This window comes from Chelonoidis abingdonii, chromosome 22, assembly GCF_003597395.2.
Source record: "Chelonoidis abingdonii isolate Lonesome George chromosome 22, CheloAbing_2.0, whole genome shotgun sequence".
NCBI classification, from domain to species: Eukaryota; Metazoa; Chordata; order Testudines; family Testudinidae; genus Chelonoidis; species Chelonoidis abingdonii.
In genome coordinates this window covers 16,271,341-16,293,078 of record NC_133790.1, presented here as the reverse complement: position 1 = coordinate 16,293,078, position 21,738 = coordinate 16,271,341, and the positions used below count along the sequence as shown (strand labels likewise).

The following is a 21,738-nucleotide window of genomic DNA, read 5'->3' as shown; positions in this document are numbered from 1 at the left end:
ATGAAGTATCTAAAACCAACCTTTTGCCCCTTAGGTTTATAATTAATTCAAGGCAGCTGTAGCTTTCAATCTCACAGACATCTTTCATCATTATAAAACAGATATGATTTCCTACCTGGTGCTACGGTTTGCAGTTTTGGATTTTATTTATGGTTCCTTACTTTTCAGCAGATATTTGTCCCTGTGCCCTTTGAAACAATGGTCGTGAACATTAATGTTGCTATAGAACAGAAAAGATTGAACATGGATGTCCAAGGTGCTGAGCTGTCCAGCAGAAACACACATTCTTTTAATTGTAGTGGGAGTGGGCTGAATGTACTTTTCAAGGTGCTGAGCTGTCCCAACCTACACACGCTATTATCTCTAGTATGTGGTTTTTCTTGATTAGACAGCAAGCAAAGCTTAGCAGGCTATTCCTAGTGTTAAAGTGGTAGCACTGGAAGTGGAATCTAAATTTCTTGAACTGATCAAATCATGAGCACTTGAATTAGGTCAGCGACTTTAGGAGAGCAGGCTGTTAAAACCGATTAGGCACATAAACTGAACAGTCATTTTTCCTTTGCAGTCTCTTTGATAGGATAGAGTGTTGAGTAGTATCTTTACTTTTAAAATGCCTTTATTGTACTCAGAATTTTAGGAAATATCATCCTAGTGTTTTATCAAGGCCCATTCAAACTGTCACATATCTTCTCCCTCAAGAACTTGTCGAAATCACCAAGCAAACCATCACTGCTGAGGTGTCCTGTCCATTGTCCAAATTAGAAGAAACTAATGCAGATATTTTGATCTCATGTCACTGGGTATCATATGGTGGTGCAGTCTCCTTTAAGTTTATCAAATTGTTTTACCTCCATTTATCGGTCCCCAAGCAGTGAAAAACTTTTCAACCAACTCCCAGGAATGCTCCTTTCACAATAAAATTTGGGGGTTTGGGGGAGAAGAGTGATGTGAAGAGATCCACCAGCTCAAAATCATTCCTGTGTTCCAATTTTATCATCCCTAGAAAGGGTCTAACTTTCTCACATCTCCTAATATAACTAAACTCTTCTAGGTGCTGATAAACCAAGTCCTCTTCCAAAACACAATTGGCATGGCACATTACTACTCACATCTCCTACAGATCTGGCAAAATCCAGGGGAAATGCTTTTACTGGTTGTGTGGCTGTGTGCTACCCTCTTGCCCCTCCTCACCTGAACAGCGTTGGAGACCAGTGTATCAAAATTGCAGGGTTTTTTATTGGTGGTATCTCCTATTCAGCTCCTGATTCACTTCAATCTTTGTACCTGCTGGGCAAGCATCCACTGAGATAAATGTCCTTTACTCATATAGATTTTGCCATATCTCTTAAATCATACACTGCAAACATAGGGTTTTTCTTGTCTGCATGACTAGGGTTTTTTAACAATTATTATTGAATAATCAATCAGATACATTGTTGAGCCAAAGAAAAAGCAGGCTGTGAGTGTGAAGCCTCCTTTCTTCAGACCAGATCTATCCGAGCGACAGATCACAGTGAAGATAAGTGACAATGGGATCCAAGCCAATCTTAACCGAAGCAAGGTAAAGCAGCCTTCAATACCCTCTGTCTATGAGTACAACTTGAAAACTAGGCTGAAAATAACTTTTGTTGTTGGGATACTCTTAGAGATAATACACCTCTGGAGGAACATGAAGGAAGTCAAGTACTCTTCCCTGCGTTTTGAAAGTAAATTAGGAATAATAGTGCCAAGAGCTATTGACCCTTTGAAGGTCCTCCTATAGCACTCTAATGGGAGAGCAAGAGAAGGGTGAGCATTGGTTCTTTATGGCAGTTAGTTAAGAGTTGGCACAGGACTTTTCACTTCCTGGCCCTTGTTCTGGTTTTTGTTTGTTTTTTAATTAATCCACCATATTGTGCTGATGGCAGGAGTTCTGGCACCATTAGGCAACCTGGCTTACTTGAGGCAAGCAATGAGCCCCAAGCCTTCAGCAAGCACTGTGGTCCAATGCACAGAGCACAGAACTAGCACCCAGGAGAACTGGGGTCTGTTCCTACCTCTGGCAGTGCAACCTTTGCAGATCATTCTACATCTTGGTATCTTACTTTCTATTTGTATATAAAGGGAATAATGATGCTTTTACCTAAGTAAAGTGCTGCAAGATTTATGGTGCTAAGCTTTATAGACATGAGAAAATATCTCTCAAGCTTTTATGTAGTGAACTCCTGGAATGGCCTTCTTGGTAGTAAAGGAACACTAGTTGCTGATGACTTCTCTGCACGGGGAAATGCCGACGGTGGTATGCTGTGTGTTAAGGAACATGAGGTTAAACATGATCTGTCACTCTGTGTAGATAAGAACTGTTAGATTTAAAATCAGGTCAGTTGGTTGCGGTTAAACTAGGTTTTAGACATAACAGGCCTGTGTACTTAGAGTGTTAGATTGTGTTTATCCCCGTGTTTGTTAACACATAGTATACCACTCTGACATTTCCCAGTGTAGACAAGTCTTTAGAATCTATAATACTTTAGCACATGTTGTTATCTAAACCACTTGAGGGAAATGATTGATTCCATGGTTATTTTCAGTCTAAAGTTAGCCTGGAAGGTCTGGAGGATAAAACCATGGACATCCAGCCACCTCTGCCTCCCAAAGGAGATCCAAGCAAGTACTCTGAACTGAAGGGGCAGCTGGGAACCAGTGAAGGTATGGTAGCCTGATCAATACTTTATTTTTGATGCTATGAAAATATGTTGGTGTCCGTGCATTGTTCTTCCAGAACCTTCATGGAATGTGGATTTCTTTGTGCTTTTCGGGAAGCTCTTAATTCTCTTAATTCTTAATTTGAGAGAGAATTTGATATAAGTATAGAATTCACTGCAGACAGTAAGAGGAAAACACTACACTTATTTCAGAATATATCACTTTGATACTGGGTAGGCAAGTGTGTGTGTTTCCATTTCAGCTGGGATGAGATCCAGCAAAGGACCTGGCAGAGGTCATTTGGAATTCCAGAACGAGGGTTGTTTGGCTTTACAGTAGAGATAAACCCCTCGACTCAGAACTTGGATCTGGATCTGGATCTGACCTCTCCCAGAACCCAAAGTGTTCTAGTCCAAGTCTATGGTTAGGCCAAAGGAGGCAGCTGAGAAATTCAGATCCTGATCCTAACTTTTTAGATCCAAACACTCCTGAATGTGGGGGTATTTAGTTTGGACCCAACTGTATTTTGCAATTGGGGAAAGATGTAAGTTGGCAACTCTGGCTTTAGCTACCAAGGACCATATTATGTCTTATGTTTTCCTTGTTTTATTTAGATTGTAAGCTCTATGGGCCACAGAGTATGTCACGTATACGTATCTAATCCTGCAACGAGTTACAGCCATGCGTGTAGCTACTTCCATGTGGAGTTCCATTGACTTCAGTGGGACTCTGCGCATGAGTACAGACACACAGCATTTTCACCCTTTGCAGGACTGGAGCTCAATTTGTAAATCGCCATGTTTATTTATGGGGTTTATATACAATTCTGTAATCTTATTTGTTAACATGCCATTTTAGACATACTGTTCATGCCCACGGTCTGTTGACATTTGTTTTTCCAGAGAGTGGTCTTTCACCTAAATTGATAAGTCCCCCAACTCCTGCCATGTATAAGTATCGACCAGCTTTCAGCAACAATTCCAAAGTCCACTACCATGCTGCAGCTGAGCAGGTGAGCTTGTCATAATGGTCGAGAAGAACCTGTTCCAAACAAGCAGTAGACTACTTCAACCTGATGGTGAACTACCTCCAGGCTGTTGTGAATGTTCCAGTACAGAAGTCAATATTTGTACAGGTTGGTGTTTCACACTTGGAATGTACAGTACTTTCTGTGTGAAACCACCTTTTTTTTTCAGTACTATTGCAATTGTCATGATGCCCTACTGAAAAATGTGCCCATTGGCTTTACCAAATTTTGAACCTGATCCTGAGAACTCTCAACTTCCATCAGCTTCCATGGACATGAAAGTCAGTTCCCATTCATGTCAAAAGTGGTTTGTGTCTGCTTGTGTCCTTTAGGGCAACAGATGACGTGCTCTGGTGATGCCTGAGCATGTAAGCTCACAAAGCAAAAAAGAGCTTTAAAAGAATTCCTTGTGGGTATATATTGTTGTTGAAATTAATATAAGATTATGTACATTTGAATGGCCTTAACACACTTTTAGTGCTTGGGTTACAGTTTTTCAAAAATAACCCTTCATATTATCTGTTAACAGAAAGAAAATTAAGGTCATAACAGTTAAAGGGACACTCTGTCCTGAAAAATAGGCTCAGAAGTTACCAGTTTGTTCTATCATGTATGTTCGCAAAATCCATGCAAATGTTTATATATCAATGGATATTTCCCCTTAAACAAATACCCCAATGCTATTTCTTTAAAATTAATTTCAGCAGCAACTCCATCTTCCACCCTACAGTAATATCCCGGGTATACCTGCAATCAAGGAAATGAATGTAGTAGAGGTATGAAACAGAAGTCAGATTCAAGCTTCCAAGGGGTTGTTCTAAATGGCAGTGATGGGGATAGGGACAAAGAGGGGCTTTGGCAATGTCTCTTTAACTTTGAAAATGAAGGCCGTGTCTGCTCATTGTAGATATCACTGATTCTTTACCAGCTTAAAAAACTTAAGGTTTTAGTCCTACTGCATGATCTACTTATAAATCATGCTTTCTAGATCTGTCCCCAGAATGAGGCAGAAATTGCCTTGTGAAGGGGAGCATTTCAGGATGTGAGTTCTGCACCAAGCTGGCTGTATCAAAATCTTATTATTTCATCTTCACTTTATTACTCGACAAATGGCTTGCCAACGAGTTGCAAATATATTTACAGGCATCAGCTAGTGCTTAACCTGAAATATTGATGTGTGCAAGCAGAGTACTACAGTACAGACTGTATTCCAGGTCCAGATGCAGTGCCTGACATAACCTCCAATGGATAAACTTTTTTCTCCATTTGGGATGTACTGCAGTATAGATTCTAATCAGACCAGGGGAGTGGGGGGGTTCTGGTAATTGGGTATAGCGTCTTTTAACTGCTAGGTTTCTAGTTCAAATCTAGCCTCAGATGACAAAGTCACCTTAGACTGACTGACCTGTGTCAAATAAGGTTAGCGTTCTTTGTAATAGACAAGTGGCTACATCACAGAAATTGGTACCAACTGGCAACTTTGCTGGCCTTTTAGAGGACTGAATAGATGTGGTGAACAAGCCACATCTAGGGGTTTGGGCATAACTGTCCTCTTGCTTCAGGCTTGAAGTACAGTAGCGGACTAGTGTGAAGATTGTGCTGCTGCTTCTGAGCTGTTCCTGGTCTTCAGCCTGTCAATCTAGCACCATTCATGAGCAATAAAAACAAATGGGGGGAGGAAGAGCGGAACACCCAGTGGGGGGAAATAGGCCAACCACTTGTATCATTTCTTCCCCATTAAGCAGAGTCCATCAATCCCTTTTCCAGAGAAGAATCCAGTCTATTTCCATGGTGGAGGAAGGTAGAGAACTATCATGCACATTCTCTATCTTCCAGCTCAAAGACACAACCTTGAAGTAAAAATGAGTATAAAAGCACCTTTTTGTCAATTATGCTTTTTTTGTATTATTTCCTTTTCTTTTTACAAAAAAAACCTGAAAGTAGAAAATACGAGCAGTATTGATTGCCTTTCTGATTAAATAAGCATTCACTAATCAGTCTTTTTTTTTTTGCAGAGTTCCAATAACCAATTCATTGTCAGTTATGGTGAAACCTATCATAAGGGACCAGCCAAAATCAGTTGCTTAGCAGAGAATGGCCTTTAAGTGAAGTTTGAACAAAATTAGAGGCAATCTTACATATACTTTAAAGTGTATGCTTACAACAGAGGGGTTTTCTTCATGGTTTTGATGTATATAAATAAAACATGGGGTTTACGTTTCCTTGGATGTAGAACTCTCCCCCACACAGCACATGAAATGGGAAAAACTCCCTCACACCTGCATCAAAGCCACAACTTTTAAAAGTGACCTTTGACTGAGGGTAGCTCAGTTTGTGGCCTCTCAACTTCAATGAGCTTTGGCCTATATTTCAGAATCATTCAGCACTTGTCACATCATTCTATGTCAGTAGGAATCTGGGATGCTCAGCACCATTAAAGTTAGCCCAAAGTGTGTGTGGCTGGGCTCTCTGAAATGGAGGCTCCAGAAACTGGAAGCTACTCTTGGAAATTTTATTTCTAATCTGTAGGGACAAAGTTTTTCAAGGTCAATGTTGTCCAGTCAAAATCTGACCTACTTTGACAGGAGTTTGATCTGAAAGGGGTGGTCACCTTTCTTTGCAAAGGGCTTTGTTGCAACTGTCAGTGCTTGCTCCTCGGCCTATTTATTACGATCAGTAATACTTACCATGTAACAAATATGAGTTAACCCTTCTCACCTCTGAGGTAAATTATTATCACTGTGTTGCAGGTAAGGAATCTGATGCACAGTTAAGTGACACTTCTAAACACATAGAATGAATCTGTGTCAGATCTGGGCTGAGAATTTGAGACAACCTGATTCCCAGCTCTGTTCTCACTATGCACTTCTCACTCACCAGGAGAAGCAAATCAGTGCTGTGTTCTGTCATAGGGTGCCTTCCCTCTCTCATACTCATCTCTGTTTTAGATCACCATGCAGGAGGGACACAAGCAAGGAGTTTTGATTGAAGATAATAACCAGAGTCTTGATTATCAATCGGAGCCCAACCTGGACATCTCGAACTACAGGAAGAGCTCGCTTCACAAGACTTATCAGTCCTCCCCACTCCAGATAGACTCCTTCGCCGTCAATTCGCGATCCCTGAGCTTGAAGTCTGCCAACAGGAGAGGGACAGACAAAGTGCCACTGCATCCAATAAAATCAGAAGGGGCTGCTTCCACCCCCTACAAAAGCATCTTTTCCCCCAACTCCCTGTCAAACAGAAATGGAAGTCTGTCTTATGACAGTTTGCTAAACTCCATGTCCCCCTCCGGGAGGAAATGCATAGCCCATTCTGCTGTTGGCTCCGTGGGGTACCATTCGCCATATTTGTCAGCCAAAATGTGCCACCTGCGGGGGAGCGAGCTGCAGCGCCAGGCTCCACAGAATTTCAGCCCGGTGCTGGGGGGGCAAGAGTCGCACCAGCGGGACCCCTCTCCTGTCCGTTATGACAACCTTTCAAAAACCATCATGGCATCCATCCAGGAGAGGAAAGAAATGGAAGAGAGGGAGAAGCTCCTCCTCTCACACCCGGATTCGGTGTTTGCAGACTCGGGTGTGTATGACACCCCTAGCTCTTACAGCCTTCAACAAGTCAGCGCGCTGTCTGAAGACCCTCGCAGCATGGTGATGAGATATGGCTCCAGAGACAATTTGATGACTGCGACCAGTTTTAGCACAAGGAACCCTATACTGCAGTCCTCGGTGTCTTCCCTCTCAAGTGCAATGGCCAGGGCACCAAGGACTTCCACAACTTCCCTTCAAGCCGATCTAGCCAATAACAATGTCCAGTCCCATCAGGCACTACAAGGCAGGGTGAGCAATGGCTCCTACAAGTCACCAGGCCATCAGGTCCCATCATCCCCTACAGGGATGCCTAGGTCACCCTCTTATGGAGGTCCGAAGGCTGTCTCATTTGTTAACACTGTGGAAATAACGGAGGTGCAATCTGTGGGAGCACAAAGGTATGGATTGCTTAAATAGCTTGTAAGTAACAAGGTCGTGCTTGCAGGCGAGTACAATAGCAGTTATTAATTGTCAGGACTCAGCTTACTTGTTTGCTTAAAAAATAGCAGGCATTGAGATGTGCGTGGGTAGCTCTTTAGTTCTGGGTCTCATAACAACTTTACCATCACTGAACATTTGTTCTTTGTTATTACTCAGGCTGTAGGTTGTAATAAGGATTTTCAGTAGACTGAAGTGCTTCATTAAAGGCCTTCGTCTTTTTCTTGATAACATGTTCCAGTAATGGTGGAGTATTGACTCTAACATTTTATACAAATGATTGAGCTTGAATAACACTTTTTGGTGAAAGAAGAGTTTAAATTTTATAATGTGGAATGTCTTGATGATTAAATGAAGTTGTAAAGTTTTTACAGAGTTAGGCGTAAACAAGTGTTTAATTGAACAAATTAGATAATTAATTGAATGAATTAGATAATTATTTTAAAATTATGGGGCTGATTCTGCCACTCGTACCCATGCTGAGTATTGCCTTCTACTTTAGGACTGCTGGCAGCATAAAGTGTTACTCGCTGTGAGTAAGGATTGTAAAATCTGGCTCTTAATGATTATTCTGAGTGCCCAATAATGTGGAATTGGCGATTAAAGAGCACTGGTCAATTAGAATCTACCCACACCTTGCTGTGTCTTGTTGGCATAAGGAAGGAAAAATTCTGTGTGGAAACTTATTTATTTTATTATTTATATATGTTACGGTTATACTTTTAGCTATATCCCATAAATTTTTTGGACTGTCCATAAATAGAGAAAGTGTTTCCTCCCCAAAGCCATTCCTCTTTTAATTCAAAAAATATTTTCCTCTTGATTTACTGAACTGTTAATTCTCAGTTCATTCCTCTTGTCCACAAATGGATTGTTCATGATTAATGCTGCGAGTCTGTCACGGAGGTCACGGAAGTCATATATTCCGTGACTTTCTGGGACCTCTGTGACTTTTGCAACATCTGACACCAAGGCCACCTGAGCAGCTCAGGCATCCCCTGGGCCAGCCATACCAGCTGCTGCTGGAACAGTGTCGGGCCATGGTGCCTCCTCTCCCCAACAGCTGCAGTGGGGGTCCTAGGTGCGCGCCGTCATCCATCCCACCGCGGCAGCAGCAAGGGTCCAGGGTCGCATGCTGCTGCCCCCCTCCCCCCCGCAGCACCAGCGGGGGTCCTGGGCCGTGCGCTGCCACTCCCCCAAAGCACCCATGATGCCCCCAGGCTGCCTCCCTCTTGAGCACCCAAGCCTCCCCCACCAAAATCACCTTCAGAGCCCCCAGCTGCCCCCATCCCAGAGCACCCAAGATTTAGTCAGGGGTATATAGTACAAGTCATTGACAGGTCACTGGTCCGTGAATTTTTGTTTACTGCCCGTGACCTGTCTGTGACTTTTACTAAAAATACCTGTGACTAAAACGTAGCCTTATTCATGAAGGTGGGTGCAGTGATTGATTGGGCCAGTGAGGTCCAAGCAATGATATTAAACTCCTATAGCAGTGTGACTCTTCATTCAAGTCAGATAATTTGCCCAAACTGTTTTGTAAAATCTGGTTTGCATGTGTATCAATTTAAGATTAGAATGTTTTATATTGCTTGTATGAGCTATTGGATACAGATGATGGTCTTGTTACTCTTCTGACCTATAATGGAGATACTGGTCTATTTCTGTGTAAAAGTATGTTTTCATTCGAAAACGGACTAGGTGAAATTGGCTTTCCTTCACTTTCTTAGTAGAGATGATTTAACAAATAATGGAATAAATTAATCTAGATTGTTCTGAATTGGGGCATATCACTGAACAGATTATTGATTGAATTTCCTCACGTATTTATTTGAATATATTTGAGCTCTTTGGAGAAGTCTTTTAAAAATATGGCTTGACTATAAACAGTTGATAACCTCTTTTTATTGTTGTGATTAGTCAGATAACTCCATAATATTATTTCTGTTTCCTGATTGGTTGACTATGCGAGTACTTGGAGGTGAGAATTTATAATTTGGCTTCCTTGAATACTTGCAGTTATCACTTTGAAATCTGCTTTCTGCAAACATCCTTGCCAGTAAATCTATTGTACAAATGCTCCCCCAAAAAGAAAGAATAAGAGGCAGGGAGCATGGCAAAGAGTGAATTTCTTTAAAAATACCAAGTAAATGCTATTTTAATAAATAAATCAATCCCATCTTTTTTGCCTGTCACAGTTGTCACCTCATGATGAGTTTCAGCAGAAAGACCCAGAAATGAACAGCCCTGTAGCCTGAATTAATTTCATCATGGAGGTGGTCCTTGTAAAACAGAATTGACGCTAGCTGACAGGCAGCATCTGGGAAGCTTGTAGCACCACTTCCCATGCTATAATGGTTCTACAGAAGAGTGGAGGGTTTCAGATTGGGGTTTGATATGACTAAGAGCATGGATAACTGGTGTCTGAGCAGTTTCCTGAAATGCTAGCATCAGTCACGTGTGGTTCTCTCTCTTCCTTGGGGAAAATATGCGCCTTGAGTTTGAAGGTCTGAAAAGACCTCACAATATGCAGCCCATACTGTAATCACTTCAGCTGAGTCTCAAGTTGCAGTGGGGGAGGTTTAGGTTGGATATTAGGAAAAACTGTTTCACTCAGAGAGTGGTGAAGCACTGGAATGGGTTACCTAGGGAGGTGGTGGAATCTCCTTCTTTAGAGGTTTTTAAGGTCAGGCTTGACAAAGCCCTGACTGGGATGATTTAGTTGGGAATTGGTCCTGCTTTGAGCAGGGGGTTGGACTAGATGACCTCCTGAGGTCCCTTCCAACCCTGACATTCTATGATTCTATGAGTGCATGATGGAAGGATCTAATTCTGTGCATCAGAGAAGTACACCTTTTTTCCGTATCTGATGCTTTGTGCCTCTGTCATGCCCTCTGGTTAGTTTCCAGATTACACAATCCAGCACTAATTTAAAGAAAGCCATTGAAACAATGCAGAAACATTACTGCCCTTGCCCTAAAATCCCATGTTTCTCCAAAGCCTATTAGTGAATTGTAGTTTTTAAAATGATTTTCTCAGTGGCAGAATAGTGAACATTCAGCAAGAAGACACTTCTGTCCTTTTCTCTTCTTTTCATATATATTAAATTAATGGTTTTATTTTAGTGACAGGAACTGTCTGTCTTCCCTTCCAACTCTGCCTGCAGTTTGAGCCCCAAAGATGCCAGTTGCTGCTATGGAAATTAGTATACGGGTGGGGAGGGAAGATGCTGATACAACAGCTGTTTGTATCACATTGGTCTCTGTCTCTTGTTGATCACACAGCTGTCACCTTATGGGCAAGTGGTATAGTTTCTGTAAATTCACTCCAGGTCAGATCTCTGCAGTTTTCAGAAATGCTAAATGCAGTACAAGAGGCCTAATTTTTTTTTCCAAATAGGTTGAGCACCCATAACTTCCATTTGAGGTTAAAGGGAGTTACAGGTACTCAGCACATCTGAAAATGAGTCATTTCCATTTAGGTGCCTTGATGGTGCCCAAAGTCAAGCATAAAAATCAATACATTTGACATTTTTAGGCTACAAGAGTCAAGCTGCAGCAGGAGTTCTGTGCTAGTAACTCTGCATACATCTAATGCGCTACCTCTCATGACAGCAGCATTGCAGATACTAATGGCCCTCCTCCACTTTCTCCCAACTTCTGTCTCTCGTGTTTCATGAAGGAGATCCTCAGATCCCTTATGCTACATGATAAGAAGAAACTGGACTATTGAGACCAAATTCAATGCTGATTTAGGCCCTATGTAATCCTTTAGATTTCAGTAAGATTGAGCATGGTGTAATGAATGCAGAATTTCGTTTTTAAGTAGCTTGCACTAAAGTTGGGAGTACAGATTTTGGGGAGCAAGAGATTCAGATGCTGACAAGCAACTTTAAGGAAAATACATACTGGGAACATCTCTGATTTCCCCTTAGGAAGCAGCTGCTTTGTGTACCACAGAGAACCCACATATTGGGAGGAGGTTCTCTGGCCAATATAGGACTGGAGTAACTGTTCTGTGCTGGTCCCCTACTCCATTTTTATTATTGCAGTAGCTCTTAGAGGCGCAGGGCCCCATTGTGACAGGCACTGTTCAAACAACACAAGGAACATGTCTGGAATGTACTGCACTCCTGCTATTATTCTCTGCCAGAGAAGTGGCCCACAACGGGTCAGTCAATACAAGCCAGTCCATTTTAGAGCAACCATAGGGCATTAATTGCATCATAAGATCAGGGCCAGAATCAGGGCAGTGCAAAGATGGCTTAAAGCTATGCCTAGAAAAGAAGGAATGAACCATCCAGCCTATTTTGCCTTGCTTGAGTTTCCTCTAACGTACTGCTGGTTCAGCAGGAGGTACTGATAGAAAGTGCCCAGTGATACAGAGTGGAGGAAGAGGGAGCAACTGGGAATTACTAAGCTAAAATCTATCAAGGGACTTAGGTCAGAGAAATTAAGTTCTCAGGAAATACATGATCTTGTGCACGTGAGCACTTCATGTTCCCTCTATTTTCTTTAACCATTTCATTTCCTCTGGGGCTGTGCTCCACTACTGAGCTCCACTGAGCAGATGAAGACTTTTGAGTTTACTTTTTACAGAAGATCAGGGACATTGGCCTTTAAATCACATCTGTGTTTCTGCAGGAGCTTCTGATAAGCTTTTTGACAAGCAAGAATCAGGAGCAAATGTTCAACCTGGCTTCCATTTTTTAAAAAGTAACAAGAAATAGCTTTGGTACCCAGGGACTTACAGGAAATCTTCCATAATTTCCTGGGCTCCCAGAAGCCTTTTAAAATCTGTGAGGAGCCAGTGCTTCAGGGAGCTATTCTGGGAACTGTGAGATACCTGGAGGGTAATGAGACTGCGATGGAGCATTGCAGCACTAATGTGGACAGAACTTCAGTCAAACCTGCATGGACACTTACGCTGGTACTGACACTTGTGATGTCCTGCCAGTTCAGTTACGTATAGTTTGGTTCTTTAGTGCAGGCACGGCCTATATGTGTAGCAGGACTTAGGTTGGCATGAGGTATTGGAGCCACTTCTTTAGCTCTAGGGCAGAACATCCATACCAGGTGCCAGATGAATCCCTGCTTCTCTATCCTGGGAAACTTTGGGCTAGTTGAGAGAGCATATGGTGGCAGTGTGAAGTTAAGGCTCATCAGTTGGGTGCAATAAATCCTACCTTGTGCTGCCATCTAAATGTTTTGCTTCCATGCAGATTGGGCCATGTTCTAAACCAATTAAAATGGTCTTGGCTTGCAGATTATCCCTTTTAAAATATATTTTTGATACAAGGTAGTTTTGCTACAATAAGTACATGTAGTGAGCACATATGTAGTAACCTAGCCTTAAGAAAGGGTCAGATGAAACTTATGCTCCATCCAAACTGATAGCATATATTAAAAGAAGAAATCATGTTTAAAGATTCATGATTATAAAATTGCTTCAAAGCAGGGGACGTTTTTTTAGTGTAGCTGGGATCTAAAACCAGGGCCGGCTCCAGGGTTTTTGCCGCCCCAAGCAGAAAAAAAAAGAAGAAGCCATGATTGCGTTCTGCAGCTCTAGTGCCACTGCTTCAGGCTTCGGTGGCAATTCGGCTGCTGGACCTTTGCTCCGAGAAGGACTGAGGGACCCTCCACCAAATTGCTGCCGAAGACCCAGACGTGCCGCCCCTCACTGTTGGCCGCCCCAAGCAGCTGCTTGCTGGGCTGGTGCCTGGAGCCGGCCCTGTCTAAAAGACTCCAAGCAGAAATACCAAGGGGGTGATCCAAAGATTACTGAAGTCAGTGTAACTAGTCCAGTTCTTGTCAATGGACTTTGCATCTGGCTCTAAGTGAAAATACTGATGAAAGCAAGAAAAATTCCTCCATCTCTGTTTTGGGAAGGACAGTAAGTGTACACACCATCACATTATACAGCCTTAGCCACAGTTCATCAGCAGAGTTTGAACCTGGGATCTTCAGCACCAGTTATAGATATCTGTCCCACTTGAGTTAAAGTAGTAACTCAGTGAGCTGGTAATTGGCTGTTATCCTCTACATAAACTAGCCATTAGACGGGGACAGGAGAAAATACTTTGTATGCATGTTCAATATCACTGACTTTTTAAAAACAGCACTCCCTATTGAAATTAGCTGGGCGTTCTCTTTAAAATTCAGTGACACAGTCTGGACATATACAAGAGTCAACCATTTCCTTGCCTATAAAGCAGTCTCATCTGCTTCTTTATCCCTGAAAGGTATTGTTGAGAAACTGATAGATTGATGGGACTGACATTGGGAGGAGCCAAGTAAAAGAATCTGCCTTAGAGCGCAAACTAACCTTGTTTATTTCAGCATATTCCATTCATGCTCCATTTATGCCTTACCTGAGGGCTACTGGATTGTGATGGACAAAGGATTTACACCCTACTTTGACATATGTTAACCTTTTCAAAATGGTAATTTCTTTCATAAAGATCCTTAATCATATCTGTCATAATTGCTCTGTAAGGGCCAGATTCTACAGTGCAGCCTTAAAGCCATCTTACACATTGCAGGAAGGGTCAGCCTGATGGAAGGGTGATTTTCTGTTGAGTGACATAGGAACTCTTGTACTGCTGCTGGCACAGCTGGAAAAAGGGGCCTGGCTCATGCACCCTGGGGCTATGTTATCCTGGGTTGTGTTTCAGCTCCCTTGAGGCCTTTGCAGACCATCATAAATTAGAGCATCCCTTAGGCTGCTCTAACATGATAGATGGAGTAGAGGAAATGCAAAGGTGAGCATTGGTTAATATGGTACCAGGATCAGGGGAATGGAAACGTGAGCTTTAAGTGACCCTTCCTGACTTGCACTCTGTTTTTCCTCTGTAGTTGAGGATCTGGGCCTAGAGGTTTATGCTTTACTTTTATTATGACATTTAGGGATTAGTAACAGCATTCTGTTCTTTCACAAGAAGTGTTTTGCTGCTGCCTTTCCTTAGGTGATTTTTCTGAGTTCTTGTTTTTCTTCTGAATATACGTAAAATTAAATTTGAGCAAAGGCCAGCAATGCAAAAGAGACCTTGCAAAAAAAGCAACTTCTTACTCAATAAGATCCAATCCAGCAAAACATTTAAGCATGTGAATAATCCCAATGGGCCTGATCTAAAGGCAAAATTAAGCTACGGTCTCTAATTTCAGTGTGCCTTGCATCAGGCCAATTGACTTCAGTGGGGATACTCACATGTTTAACTGTTCTGCTGTATCAGGACATAAAGTAACAAGGACAATTGCTTGTCTGGCTAGCTGGCTGCCATTACTTTGATCACTAACCCTGGATCGCTTTATATTTATTTTGTTGCAGGGAGGACATGCAGTTGAAGACACCTCACAGTAAAATAAATGGACAGCCAAAAGGAATTTCCAGGGCAGATTGTCGACTGGGTTCAACGTCAAGTTCCCAGGGGGCCCCGGTCAGTCCTGCTAGACACTCAAACGTTAAGAAGGTGTCTGGTGTTGGTGGAACAACCTATGAAATTTCAGTGTAAAATAAAAATTAAGATAAAGAGCCATCCATTAAGGCAGCCATGAAGCTAGGTGCACTGTGAAGACTCAAACAACATCAACCACAAAAGGAGCAGCAGCTGCCAGTGTCCTTTTTGGGTTTTTTTTCTGTTCGTTTGTTTTCATCTTTCTCGTTTGGCCAAAAAAGAGCTGCAGCCTTATTCTTGTGGGAATAAAATTGTACAGTCCATCAGAAACTGTCTCGAGCTGACTGCGGAAACTGGCTACCACCTAGCACCACAACCATAGAGATTATTTCTTTCATGAAAGAGAGTGAAAAAGCCATTGTGTATTTGTCTGTCAAACAAAACTGTCATGTAGAAGTTGTGCTATGATGAAGAATTAATCTGGGGTCATGTTTTTCCTCACTACAAGTTTTCTGGCCAGCAAAATCTCGGGACAAGCCACTGGCCTGACTCTTATTTTCTTATAGACATGGAGACCAGACTCCTTGTTTGCAGTCTGTGTGTATGAGAGGTACCATTTGTCCCCCAAAGCATTGTTGGATGTTATTCCTCCTGCTTTAAAGGAACCAGGCAGGGTGCAGTGGCCCTCAAGCATCATGTAGTGTTTTAAAGTCTCTTTCTTTCTACTCCCTCCCACCCTCACCCCTGGCTCTAGGTGGAGGGGAGAAAGAATAGCAGCAGCTTCTCACTGTCCATGATTCGCCTCCCTGTGTGTGAAAATGTGTGTGTGTGTGCATTTATGTCTTATGGAATCGGACTGCCACATAAGTAAGGATTTATCATTCCTCCCTGTTGCTCCCCCTCCCTCTGTTTTTAAAGGCTTCTTACTCTGAAAAACAAGCCTCTAAGACATAAAAAAAAAAAATTCAGATGGAAAATATCTCTCTCCTCCTTTTTGTTTATGGGATGTATGCAGTAACATGGTTTATTGTCTTGCAGTGGTGCAGTGTGTATAACCTTAGAGGAAAGTTATCATGATCTGTTGAATTTGCAGTGTGTGTGACTGAGTCAAGCACATACCTAGAGGATATAAATTTGCTGCCTGCCTAATGACCACCAGCCCTTAATATTGCTGGGCAGAAAGTTTTTTTCCAGTCAATAACTTTTTTCAATATCAGTTATATCCATTTAGTTCTCTGGGCTTTCCTCCTCCTGCCCCCACAAAGCTATGTTTCTCTTGTTGAGTTTTGAGGCAACATTATTTTAAGAACCAAAAAAAAGCCAGGCAGATAGCGTATGGAATCTCTGCCTTCTGTCTGGCTCTTCAGAGGCAAATAGTTTTGCTGGACATCTAAATTCATCTCCCCTTCAGGATGCTGGCTTGAAAGGGATTAATGTTTTATCTACATGCCATGCTGAAAATGGAGAGCTCCAAATTTGATAGTCAGAATTTATGTAACAATACAGAAAGATAGTTTGTTTTAATGAACACTAAGATTTATTGTCCATTGAGGAAAATACTGACTTCAGCTTTGTCTTAGTTAACATTTGCCTCATGATTCAGAAAATCTTGACAGCCACCTCAATATCTGCTTATTATGTCCCTTGTATATCACATCTCTTTTTGAGAGGTCAGATAGAAATGGATGGTGGGGTTAATCATGCTTCTGAGTAATGTTCTTGGCTTGAACTAGATCATCTGAAGAGAGAAATTTGGAAAGTAACATAGCAGAAATAGACCCAAAGTAATAGTGGACAGCAAAGTAGATATAAGCTTGCAGTGCAGTATGATAGCAAAAAGACCCAGTGACATTTTGAACTGCATGCACAGAGGCATCACAGAACTGAGAAGTAATAGTCTGTCTATATGGCGTTGGTATAATTTTATCTAGAGTATTATCATTAGTTACAGGCAGTTTATTGCCAGAACTGTATTGACAAACTGGATCAAGTTCAGAGGGGAACAATAGATGTAAACAGAGAGCTGGAGAGGCTGATTTAAAAAAAGATTAAGAGCTAAAATGTGTAATTAATTGACTGAGCAATGTTAAGGGAAGGGGTTATGATAAGCTTACAGATATGTAATTTAAAGGATGTAGTCCCAAAGGTGATACAAGGGGTTATCACTGGTAGCAAATATCTTGTATTTAAAAGGAAAAACATTAAACTGAATAGCAGAGTAAGGGATTATGGAATAGTCTTCTAGTAGGAAGTCTGATCACTTAGAAGATTTAAAACTAAATTGGACAAAGTCTTAGAAAACTTTCTACAGGGATCAATCGGGTACTGACAAGGGGCTGGTCTAGATGGCCTTATAGTTCTCTTCCATCTTTAATTTCTACTCATCTGCAATTCCAGCATGAATTTAACTCCTTGAGGGGTGAAATTCATCTCTGTGGAGAGAGTAGCACAAGGCCTATGCATCACTTAAGTATCACTTAATGTCACACTTAAGCCATCAAAAGAGAGGTTAAGTGGAACGTAGACTTTGTGTTGGCAGTCTGCACCGGGGGCAGATTATATCGCTCGGAGTGATTATAAAACCAAGCCATCCAAGTAAGGCTTTTATATTGCACCAGTGTAGCTTTGAAAATATGCATCCCATGGCACTACACTATGAACATACTTTATGATGTTAGACAAGAACAATCTACATATTTTAAGGGCAGATAGGCCTTTGAAATTACTACATAAACTCCTGAGCAAGAATGATTCAATAAGGCTAAACACAGTACTATATGTACTATATGTCTAAACCTTTCAAACACTTATAGCCAGGGTTATTTAGCTATAACTCGTGAAGAGAGGAAGAAAAATAATTGCATTGGGAATACAAATAATTAGGTTACAGTGCAAGGTCTGAAGGTGGCTTAACTAGAGTTGAGACTCATCTGGCACGTTAGTAGGCTTATGATGGTACTAAAATTCTTTTTTGAAGTTTGCATATAGAGTAGTGTGAATGACCTGGAGATGGAAGTAAATTTTTCAACTCTTCCTGGAAGTAGTATTCTAAGAAGTAATTTGAGATTGCACACAGCAAGTTCAGCCCCATTCCCATCTAAAGCCCCAGTCCTGCAATTGGAGCCAAATGAGCACAAGCATCTGCTTGCATAGTTCTTATTGGAGGACTGGGGATCTACTCATTAGCAAAACTGCTGTTGGCTTTGGGAGCAACATCTGGCCCGTGTTATTTTTTCCAGCTTTCCAAAATTACAAGTTCTTCAAGCAATTTACAAATTATTAATGATGTGCTACTTTTACTCACATAGTCCTTCAGTTTTTATAGACAGTAAGGCCCAGTACTTCAAATGGTATGATTTGGTATAGCTCTCTTTAAATTGGCTAGAGTTATGCCAATTTACATTCATTGAGGATCTGATCCCCTGGATCGTAACAGAAGATCCACTGCAGGTTAATATGTTTTTTAAGTAGCCTCTTGTTTTGTCTTTCTTAATTTGTACTTCAAAAGTCTTAAATCTTTTTAATATGTTTTTATTTTTAGCTGTAGATTGTATATTATGTCTATTTCTTATTTGAGAAACATTGAGTTTTCATTGCAAATCCCATTTTATTAGCATCATTTCACTGTTCATTCATTCCAGTTTAACACCCAACTTTCATTTTAGTACAGTATGTCTTGAGAGAGCTGACACTCTGTAGCTTTAATTAACTGTGTAATAAATAGAGTAACATATTAAATGAACCTTACTCCATGAATGGGTGAGAGAGGAGATCTTTTTACGTGAAGCCTTACAATTTTTCTTTTTTTACTTCTTTGTGTTTTGACGTAATCAGAAGACCTGCATAGCAATGACTTTGAAATGGTGGGCCAAATTCTGCTCTGATTTACAACTATAATTTGGCTCTGTATGTTGAAAACTGGATACAGAAGTAACTGAGTGAGCAAAAATGTTGTGTTATCTGAAGGGGAAAAAACCTTAGGGTTCTGTATTTTCATGCAGCTGGGTAATAAAGTTTCAGAGAGTTGCAGGCCTGTGATAAGTATATTAAAAAAATCTCTGCCTTGGATTATTGTGGGAGGCTGTCACAGGAAGCTCACAGCTAACACGTTTGTATTTACTTTTTAAATTAAATAAAACCCAAATTCAATCATTTTTTTTGGTTAACCTCAGCTGTAAGAGGTACCCAGACCTATGCTTTAATGTCCAAAATCTGATATGTGGCAAATGAGCTGTTTGTGTTGCTGTGTTGAAAATGGAAGCCAAGTATTATCTGAACTTTGCCTATTATAATTGCATCATGAATACTATAAGGGAGCCTCTTCAGATGATGGCTGCACTCCTATAAAGCTTAAATGATGTGGAAATTGCAATGCAGTTTTCTTTGTACTATACCTCTGATCCAGCCTAGAGATATATATTTGAAGAGGGAAGGGTGGGGAGGGTCAATGTTGCTGTCACATAGACAGTTTGGGAAGTCTATGTTGACATGTTTTTACGGTCTATATTTCACATGTTTTGCCACCTTGAATTGTTGGAATGTATCTGTGCAGGCTTTGTGGAGCTCTGTCTGTAAAACATTTTTGTGGATCTGGTAAAGTGTGTGTGTGTGTGTACACACACACACACACACACACACACACACACTTTGGTATTTTAAGGTGTTACATTTTCCTGGTGTTTCTGCATCAGACTATATAGCTTCAGGATTGTCCAGAAGGCTCATATGTTCTTTCTACCCCTTTTCTGAGGCCTTGTTAATGTTCCATTGATTACATTGCAGTCCATGGGCCAAATCCTAAGTGGCATGAAGCATCTTCAGCTCCCCCTGACTATACTGAGAGTTGTAGATACTCAGCACCATCCATGCTGGCCTCCATGTATGTGTAAAACGTAGAAGTGTGTGAAATGTGGTAGTCTTGCATGGAACAAAGGTCAATCTGGATGCAAAAACCTCCGGTGGTAAAACACAAAGGGAACTAATTGAATCTTAAATACCTTCTTCTAGATGAGGGTGGAAAACAAGGTGAGATGACTCCTTATGGTAATCTCTGAAGGCACTAGTATTGCCAATGATTAAGTGTGGTATCGAGGACAGCAGGATGTGTACATCTGACAGATAGCCAAATTCCAGTCTGTCTAACCACCTCTGTCAACCCCTTTGTTTCTAGTCTGTGACAATATGCCAGTTAGGTCTGTGCTACTAGTTTATAGTTGATACAGTTGCCAAACCCTCTTAAGAGCAGCTGCTCTGGGATCTAAGAAGCCATAATGTGCAGTATGCAGACTGGTGACACTGAGAAAGGATTCATTCATGAAGAGTGTTCATTGTAAATGCTTGTGTGCTGGAGTGTCTTTGAAAGATAAAGATTAGGCTAGATATATATATAAGGATCAGATCCTCAGCTGGTGTAAATCAGCATCGCTCCATTGATTTCAGTTGAATCAAACGGCTGAGGATCTGGCCCACTATATTTTATATAAAATCATACTGGCTTATTCAGATGTTTTCTATAAGACACAGCTAAATTTACTAAGTTAGCATTAATTTCTCTGATTTCTTTTTTCAGTTCTGTGGGTCAAGTTTCGGCTCACTTTTAAAACTAGATATAAGAACATAATATTTGAAAGAAGGAGAGACAGATGGGAACTACTTGTGCGGGTGAAAATTGCTTTTAGAGGAAGAACAATTACATACTAAGTGGATTTGAATTACTGTCAAAATAATTTTTGTTCGTCTTATCACAATAACTGGAGTTTTTAAAGAAGTCATTTCACAGCTGGTAAACCTGTATCATCGAAACATTTAAAAAATGTCTCGGTTAGACATGTCAAACTGTATGGTGAAATATGATTTACTTCCATAGTTAAAAAGAATTCTAAAGAACTGATGGTACATTTGACTGTGCCTTATAAAGATATATGATATGTGTATATATATTCATAAGTGTGTAAATATATTCAAAGAAAACTGGTTACAGATTTGCTCATCTGGTATATTTTAAATGTGCAACTGATGTTTGTTTACAGAAACAAAAATTAGGGGCGGTGTCAGCTGCTATATATATATATATATTTGTTGAAATACAAGCTGAAAATACAATAGAAGGTTAGATCAGAGCTAGCATCTCTGCCAAAGGGTCGGGGCGGCTCTAGCTTTTTTGCCACCCCAAGCATGGCAGGCAGGCTGCCTTCGGTGGCTTGCCTGAGGGAGGTCCACCAGTCCCACGGCTTCAACATAACTGCCACCGAATTGCTGCCAAATCCACAGGACCAGCGGACTTCCCACAGGCATGCCGCCGAAGGCAGCCTGACTGCTGCCCTCGCAGGAACCAGCAGGGTGCCCCCCACCCCCCGGCTTGCCACCCCAGGCACGCGTTTGGGGTGCTGGTGCTGGGAGCTGCCACTGTAAAAGGTTCTCTTGAAGATGCTGAAAAAATAAAATCAAGTAGATGGCAGAGCAATTTTAGACTCTTTTGAGGGACATTTAAAAAGAGGAGTGGTTATGAAAGCTTGGGGAAAATCAGTGTTATTATCTTAGACCTTGTCCTTCAGCCTAGTTCCATATATTTATTTTCACTGGTATACCATCCTGTTGCCCCATATCTTATG

General features: G+C 41.2%; 1 protein-coding gene across 2 annotated transcripts in view; it reads left to right on the top strand.

Annotated features, from left to right (window-relative positions):
* Positions 1-21,738, top strand: part of ZDHHC8 (zDHHC palmitoyltransferase 8) — a 226,716-nt gene that overhangs the window by 159,378 nt on the left and 45,600 nt on the right. The window contains exons 7-11 of one of the 2 annotated variants that reach the window (XM_032771160.2): positions 1,429-1,561; positions 2,568-2,685; positions 3,585-3,694; positions 6,658-7,694; positions 15,061-19,439. In XM_032771160.2, coding sequence (XP_032627051.1) covers positions 1,429-1,561; positions 2,568-2,685; positions 3,585-3,694; positions 6,658-7,694; positions 15,061-15,244 — 1,582 coding nt within the window. In that variant the 3' untranslated portion in view covers positions 15,245-19,439. Of the gene's footprint in view, positions 1-1,428; positions 1,562-2,567; positions 2,686-3,584; positions 3,695-6,657; positions 7,695-15,060; positions 19,440-21,738 lie in introns of those variants that run through there. The other variant, XM_032771161.2, reaches the window with a different exon arrangement.